Genomic DNA, 8,887 nt, shown 5'->3' on the forward strand with positions numbered 1-8,887 from the left:
TCCACACTTTTTCCTTCTACTCAACTTTCTGTTTTAACGCTTGGATACAGCACTCTGTGAACAGCCAGCTTCTTTGGCAATGAATGTTTGTGGCTTACCCTCCTTGTGAAGGGTGTCAATGATTGTCTTCTGGACAACTGTCAGATCAGCAGTCTTCCCCATGATTGTGTAGCCTAGTGAACAAAACTGAGAGACCATTTGAAGGCTCAGGAAACCTTTGCAGGTGTTTTGAGTTGATTAGCTGATTGGCATATGAGATAGTGAATTGGTGGGTTTTTGTTAAATGTGAGCCAAAATCATCACAATTAAAAGAACCAAAGACTTAAACTACTTCAGTCTGTGTGCATTGAATTTATTTAATACACGAGTTTCACAATTTGAGTTGAATTACTGAAATAAATTAACTTTTCCACAACATTCTAATTTATTGAGATGTACCTGTATTATGTGTGTTTTTATTTCAAAATGGTCTGTGTTGAAACTGAAACAGTAATTAAAGTTTTGAACACAGGCTCACACACACAATACATGTGTATATCGAGTACACATCTTGTTTAAATTAATTTGACTAGTTTGATCTTTCTCAGACTTTATTAACATATAATTTCATCAATAATAAGTGTGCACATAAATGCAGATAGACCTTATGAAAAACTATACAAAAAAACTGGCAGAGCCTTGTAAAAAAATATGTATGCATACACACCCCAAACATACACTACTGTTCAATTTTAGAACTGTTTTCAACATTAATAATAATAAAAAAAATGTTTCTAGAGCACCAAATCAGCATATTAGAATGATTTCTGATGGATCACGTGACACTGAACACTTGAATAATAGCTGCTGAAAATTTAGCTTTAGCATCAGAGGAATAAATTACATTTTAAAATTAGGGCTGTGCGATATGGACAAAAAAACATATCACGATTTCTTTGATCAATTTTGTGATTTTGATTTTAATCACGATTTTGACACACTTACAGTCATAAAAGCATTCAGTGTGAATTTGAAACATATTTCCAAAGGAAACCAATTAGAGCTTTATCAAAAAGCTGTAACATGTCTCTAGAACAAACATAAGGCAAAAATTATAACTAAGTAAAGGTGTAACAAAATGTCTCTAGAACAGACATATGGCAAAACAAAAATTGGGTAATCAAACCATCAAAACAACAAAAAACCCAGACTAAAGTCTCTCAAATAACTACAATTAGAACAGTGGCAGAAATTAGCTGCTTTAAATGTTTAAAGGTTTTCTGCTATGAAAACCAGCATGTCCACCATTTCTGGTTTTAAGCATGAACGTTGGCATGTCACCACATTCCCTCCTTTGCTAAACACCCTCTCAGATCATGGTGAGCTTGTAGCTGGAATGCACAAATATTTTTGTGCAAGCTTGCTCAATCTTGGGAAGTTAATTTGATGTAGTTTCCACCACAGAAGAGGATCTTCCTCACTGTCGATAGAGGGAGTAAGCAGGTAGCTGTTCACCTCGGAGGCAATGGCTTCTTCAAGTTGCAGAGATGCTGGCATGGCTGAGACAGTCATGAAAAAGCTTCCCAGACACTGCCTCAGGTGTTGAAATAGATTTGTTGTGTTACCCTGTTTTGCCGCAAAGACAGATTGACAGGGCTTGCAAATTACCTGGCTCTGTGATAAATCATCTCTCCTGAATCCAAAGTACTCCCACACCACAGATGTTGATTTCTTTTGGGGGGGCGGGGCGGGGGCACCAAGTCCTTTTCCTGTCCTGAACTCATCTTCCCTGTTTCTGTATCCTACTATCTGTTGTTATGCCCAGTTCTGTTCTCGCGCTCCATTTAGGCGTGCTGCATTCTGATTGGTTCGGACAGCATACTGCTGCGGGAGGTCGGGGGCGCAGAAAAAAATTGTGTTATAAAACAATTTGGCAATCGTGCATGCTCAAATCGTGATTTTATTATGATTTCAATGAATCAATGTAGCCTTGGTGAGCATAAGAATCTTATTTAAAAAACATTAACACTAATATATTGTATGTGGATATATTGGTAGGATGGTAAGCTGTACAAAGATGTCCCAGGACACCAGTAATTTCAGCCAGTGACACACCCATGGGTTACCACACACTAGCTCTGACACACACTTTACAATCACTTATACACAAAGGGAAAGCCCAAAGCTTGCAGAATCAGAGATATTGTGACTGGTGTCTCTCAGTTTTCCAGATTGTTCTGGGTGTTTGTCAGTGCTCTGTACGTCTTTGTATTATTAAAAATAATGATTAATCCTTCTTAAAAGCAAATATCTCTGTTGCATGAGCATATTTCCGATACTGTTTGTGCAGCAAATCAAGCTCTGTTCAAGATGCAACACACATTGACTGCAGACAGACAGAGTCGGCATGAAATTGCAGAGTCACTGCAGTGCATCAATACTCATCAGAATACAACGCTCGCAGCCTGCCAACTCGCTGACCTTGTGTGTGTGTGTATCTGGGTGTGTGTACGTTCTAAACCAAAATATCTCTTTTGTGATGAAACATGTTTTTTTTCTTTCTGTCTCTCTCAGCCCAAGCTAATGGCAAAGGATCTTCTAGACCTGGTGGCGTCCCATTTCAACCTGAAGGAGAAGGAATATTTTGGAATCTCTTATGTAGATGAGACGTATGTATACCCAAGACATCCTATTAAATATTACATCTGCCTGGAATCTATGAGAAAAGGTGTAATCATGAACAGTTCAGCTCTCTGACTGTGCTGAGTGGATGAGTGAGCATGCTGTGATAATTCCACAGGGAGATGATTGGCTTCCCTCTTTCTCCCCTCTTCACTTTCTATGACAACCAGCTCTTCATTTAGTCCTACACAGTGTGACCTACTGCTGTGCGACATTTGTTAGATGTTTGTGTGATTTCTTTAAGACACACACTCACTCACTCAAGAGAAGCGTCCCGTCTATTCTCACTGCTGGTGTGCTTGGGGGAATGTGTTATTTGTGGTTTCCAAAGATTTTGAAATGTTGTCAGGTGACCTTTGATCCAACCCGCTGTACATCCTTCCCAACATGGGGATGACAGTTTGCATTCACCAAGGACAACATGCAAATGGACAAATGCATTTCTGTCTTCACTCATGTTCTTCAGAAAATCAAAATAATATGTTAATAAATTGTATAAATATTTATATAATTTATTAATATAGATTTTTGTACTTTATAAAATGTATTAGGTAATATATAATGATATATATATATATATATATATATATATATATATATATATGTGTGTGTGTGTGTGTGTGTGTGTGTATGTATGTATAATGTCATAAGTAGAATCTACTTTTGGATTTATAATTACCTTTTAAAGATTATATATCTGTGTGCAATCGAATATCAATGCAACACTTTCCTGAGTGCTTTTTGTCATCACTGGCTAAATTATGCATGAAAATGCACATGCGATGACTTCTTGAACATAAAACAGCCCTCTTTTGGCTCATTTTCCACATGATGTTTTATGACGTTATATGGCGCTATAAATGAGAAAAGATGTTGCAAGACATTTCCGGTTGCTGACAGATGTTCTCAGTCATTTTTCTTGGGCTATGTTTCAGGGGTCATTTCAGCTGGTTGCAGTTAGATCGTCGTGTTCTGGAACACGAGTTTCCTAAGAAATCTGGACCCATTGTGCTTTACTTCTGCGTTAGGTAAGTACAGCTGCAACAAAAACACAACAAAACGACAATAAACGTTTATATGTTTATAAATATATATAGATAGATAAAGACATACATACAAACATACATATTTCTTATTTTATTTATTATTAATATGAATAGGGCTGGACAATAATTCAGTATCAATATGTATCGCAATATATTTTTTTTCAATAACGGTGATATGATTTTTAAACACATTTCCGATATTTTGATATACATTACCAGTGTTTCCCATACATTGATTTATTTGTGGCGTTTGACTTTGTTGAATAAACATGAGCAATCAAAACGTGGCGCCGGTGTTTTATATGAATGTATCTCTGAAGGGAACCGACTGTCTGAAGAAAAGTTTCGATAGCATTTTCATTTGATCTGATAAAGTAGCGTTTATGAGCGGAGCTGCTTTGATTATAGCCGTTACCGGGGAAACCGATGTTTCTGCCGCTCTCAAAGCGCCTCCTGCTGGCAGACAATCAGTTTGCATTTTCAATAATAAGCCCGTCTCCAGCAGCATTTCCAGTTTTTGTTGTTGTTCAATTTTTTTGTTTGTTTTCTGCAGCGACTCTGAGCACTTTTCATACCCTTTTTTTCTGGCTGAAACACATTTATTTCAATCTATAAGAATAATCAGCCTACACTACCAGTCAAAAGTTTTTGAACAGTAAGATTTTTAATGTTTTTTTAAACATTAAACAGTTTTAAAAAAAAAAATTCTGCTCACCACGGCTGCATTTATTTGATCCAAAGTACAGCAAAAACAGTATAATTTAAAATTAGGGATGCGCCGATCCGATATTCATATTGGGTATCGGCTCCGATAGTGCCATTTTTCTCGGATCGGGAATCGGTCAGAGCGAGCCGATCCAAATCCGAGTTTTTTTTTTATTTTGTTTTTGTTTTTTCTCGATTGTGTGAATTATTCTGTGTTACTTCTGAAGCCATACGATAGCTTAATGTGAGCTACATATGAATATTTAAGTCCTTACATTAAAGTTCACACAAACTCTTTTCTCCGCTGTGGCTGTCAGTCATTCGTTCAGCCTTTAAAGTTTAAACCCTGGTCACGTTCGGTTACAGCAGTCAGCTCGGTAAAGCTCTCCAATATCATTGTGTTTCCATTATTCTTGATTTGTAAATACATGTCTATGATTTTGCAAAAAGGACTTTATCTTCTTGCCGGTGTTTAATGTTTTGTTACTTGCTACCGGGTGTCTGTGAGAACAGAACACGGGCGTAGAAAAGACTATACATTTTTTTAACGTGCACAGTAACTGAAATTTAAAACTGTTAAAAGAAAGGCTCAATAACTGTTGCACAGATATAATACACTACGCATCGATTTCTCTTCCCTTTGTGCTTTGCAGTTTTTAACACGAAGCACTTACAATGTGCGCACATTAAGCGCTTTGTGCTCATAGACTGTCAACCCTCTACATTGCAAAATGTAGAATCAGTAAATCACTCGCATATGCGACTAAATGATGTCTAATATTAGCCAATGGCTAATAAATTCTCAGATTTTATCAGATCACTCTGACTGAGCGCTTCAGAGTTTCACTCTCCGTCAAGCGATCTGTGATATTTTCCAGTTCATCTGAATGGATGCGCAGCGCACCTGTGTTTGTGTATTTGGCGTAATGTGTTTCTAGTGTGAAGGCACACGACTCGCCGTCGCTTTCTCTCACTGTGAGCAAAGAGCGAGAGCGAGCAAGAGTCTTACATAACATGCAGCATTGATGCGCTACATGTAAACGATATACTTTGTTGTATTTTCCTGTCAAAATAACAGAGTTCCTTTGGAATTCTTCAGCTTTTAAGAACTGCCAGGTTTTGCTGTAGTAGGCGGAACTAATGCGCTAACGACAATCTCATTGGCTGGTGCTCACCTAATATTGTCCCTGTTTTGATTTCAGCGAATCAGTTCGAGCAAACGCACACAACCTGATTAATATTCATGAATCCAGTAGCTCATTAATCCTTAGTGCGTTTTTATATTGTTCTTATTAGTAGAATTCGTATAATAATAATAATAATAATAATATCTATATATATATATATATATATATATATATATATATATATATATATATATATATATATATATAATGTATAATAAATGTTTATCTACAGAGAGAACAAAATATAAATGTCCATATTACTTCAGAAAATCCCAGCTGAATATTAAAAATGAAAACACTTTAACACTTCCAGCTTGAATTAGTGTCAACACTTCAATCAAAGTGTTTTCGTGTTGGGGGGTTTGTGTATGTGTTTGTTTAATGTTTCAAATTAGCAGGGTCAGTAAACCACAGCTCACTGGCAGTTACCGAAAACACAGCCAATCACAATCTACCGTTCCTCTCATCAACACCCCCAGCAATTTGAACACCATGCCAACAGCAGAGTGTTAATCAGACTGGGTTTGAATTGCAGAGCATGAGCAGATATCTGCTAGGAGGGTTGATTTGTTTATATTTTAATGGCATCATCTTCGATATATTACCAATACAAAGAGCAGCCTGTATATTTATTGCTCTTGTGTGTTTTTATGACTCTGTCTGTGTGCGAGAGAGTTAAAGTGGGCACATTTGTGTGTTTCTTCACAGTATTTTACTGTGTAAGTCGCACTCAGCACACAGTCATACATCACTATGCTCGCTGTGGATGGATGCTGGTTTATTGCTGTCAAGCTCAGCATTAAAATAGCCCAGCATTTCACCCATTTGTTGGGACACACGTGGATTGCTTTTCTCTCTTTCAGTCTATTCCACTTGCATCACTTTGCTTTTCTGGGTCACACACAGACACAAACACTTAAATGCATGCATATGCACACATGCATTTTGCTCTAATAGCTGCATGCGGAGTTGTATGTCATTTGCTTGAGCTATTGCATGTCAGTGCATTTTAAATTGCATGCATGATGTCCTGTGTGAATCAGTGTGTGTGTGTGTGTTGTCCTTTCTGCTCGTGATTGGGCTATTGATTGGAGTGAGCTAAAGTCTTTGATGCGTGTAAGGCTCTGACTCACTCGCATCTCAAATTAAACCAGCTGTCAATACAGTTCTAATCACTTTAATCTCTCTCACTTTCACTCGTTTTCTGTCTCTCTCATTCCTCTCGCTCCTTTAAAGGGGTCGTATGATGCTGCTAAAAAGAACATTATTTTGTGTATTTGGTGTAATGAAATGTGTTTATATGGTTTAAGGTTTAAAAATACATTATTTTCCACATACCGTACATGATTGTTTCTCCTCTATGCCCCGCCTTTCTGAAATGCGTCGATTTTTACAAAGCTCATCGGTCTGAAAAGCGAGGTGTGCTCTGATTGGCCAGCTATCCAGTGCGTTGTGATTGGCCGAATACCTCAAGCGTGTTACGGAAATGTTACACCGCTTACCATATTGTGATGCCCTGTCTGGCCGGTGTTCTGACAAATAATGCTACCTATCAGATTATGCTACCAACACTTTATTTATCCTACTGTAAGGGTAGGTTTAGGGTTGGGGTAGGTGTGCATGTTAATAAAGCCTCACACCTTATTAATATCATGCTGGAAGCAAAATCTGATAGGTAGCACTTTTCGCTATCGAATTATGCTACCATCTGTTTTAATGGGAGGTAGCAAAATCTGACAGGGTAACGTTAGCACAAATTGTCAGAACACCGGAGCGATGAGACAAAAACATTAAAACCCATTATAAACGAGGCATTTGTTGCATCCAGTGGGGACATAATTACAGATTATAATGACTTATACCGTCTTTTTACGCGTTGCGTTGCATCGCGCTGCGTAAACATAAAACCATGTCTGCATTTGTGATCGGAGAAATGACAAACAACAAATGCTACTCTACACTGCCCAAAAAACTTGCGTTTGAATCATCAGTGGCAAATTCTTTAAATACTAAAAAACTTTACTTACAGTCTTTGAGTCAGAACAGCCGGCATTGTAGTCTACTCTACCAGGATCAGGAAAAAGTCCTCCATAAAATGCGCTGGACACGTCTGAATATTTGGGTTGAACTGTTCTAGAACAGTATTGTAAATACAACTTAACCACTGATTTCTAGTCGTGTCCTCTTTTGGAAGGCGTTAACAACAATATTACAGCGAGATTAAAAGTTACGCCTTTTTTAGGAGTGAACATTTAGGTGGCGTTATGCAAATCTTCCCACATCGTGACGTAGACATGTGGGGGCGTGTTAGAACGAGGTGTTTTAGGAAGGCGTGGTTGACTCTTAACTTTTATAAAGAATATCTCTTTGGATTTGAGAGTTTAGTCATTGCAACTTTACAGATCTTCTTTATGCACCAAGAGCTTGTAACACTCCAAAGAGAAAGGAAAAGTTTAAATCGCATCATATGACCCCTTTAACAGTCAGCCATAGATTCAAAGCATGTGTCTTCAAGTATAATGTGTCGTAGGGTTTATTTTAAGTTCATTGTATTCCTCAGTGTATGTTCAAGGTCATGTTATCAGTTTACATACATATGTACATATATGTCTATTAGGGCTGTGCGATTTGGGGGAAAATATCAAATTGCGATTTTTTTTGACAGATATTGCGATTGCGATTTGATTTGCGATTTTAAATTAGCAAAGTCAAGCTTCAGCTCAATATTGTCAATAATGTGCAGCACAGTATGGGTATCATTACCCTGCTGAAAAAAACAATAGAAACTATCACAGAAATTCTTATAGTTTCCATTAAACCATTACAAAAGTCCTTTTTGTTTTGGGCATTATTCCAATAGGAATTACTGTTGTTCCATTGGTTGCTATCTCCCAGATTGCATCCCACCAATAGAATCCATCAAATAGACACCATTATAGTTTACATTAAAACCAATACAATTCCCATTATAATCCTGAAATCCATTAAATTTTTTATTGTGTTTTGGGAGGGGTTCTATTGTTTTGTTTTGTTTTTCAGGCAAGATTATAACGGTATAACTACTTTTACAGAATGAACTTAATTACTGAATTTTACAGAAAATATTTGTTTAATTTTTATAAATAAAGAACTGTATTTCTTAAGTCAATTATTAAAGTATTACATAGGCTGATTTATTCATTTTAAGTATTTGGGATTTTAAGAGCAAGTGGAAAATGTGCTGAATGTTTCATTTCATCCAAGTGAAATTAGCAAGCAGTTAGACTGAATTTACATTAGTTTTAAACG

At 37.0% G+C, this 8,887-nt stretch overlaps 1 protein-coding gene across 7 annotated transcripts in view; it reads left to right on the plus strand.

The window, feature by feature from the left end:
• The window catches only part of LOC107599825 (FERM domain-containing protein 4A-like), a 157,274-nt gene that overhangs the window by 114,105 nt on the left and 34,282 nt on the right, over positions 1 to 8,887 (plus strand). For all 7 annotated transcript variants that reach the window (XM_016291559.1, XM_016291518.1, XM_016291534.1 and 4 more), the window contains exons 3-4: positions 2,554 to 2,648; positions 3,597 to 3,689. In XM_016291559.1, coding sequence (XP_016147045.1) covers positions 2,554 to 2,648; positions 3,597 to 3,689 — 188 coding nt within the window. The remainder of the gene's footprint in view (positions 1 to 2,553; positions 2,649 to 3,596; positions 3,690 to 8,887) is intronic.

Source organism: Sinocyclocheilus grahami, unplaced genomic scaffold (genome assembly GCF_001515645.1).
Source record: "Sinocyclocheilus grahami isolate Dianchi unplaced genomic scaffold, SAMN03320097.WGS_v1.1 scaffold14.1, whole genome shotgun sequence".
NCBI lineage: Eukaryota > Metazoa > Chordata > Actinopteri > Cypriniformes > Cyprinidae > Sinocyclocheilus > Sinocyclocheilus grahami.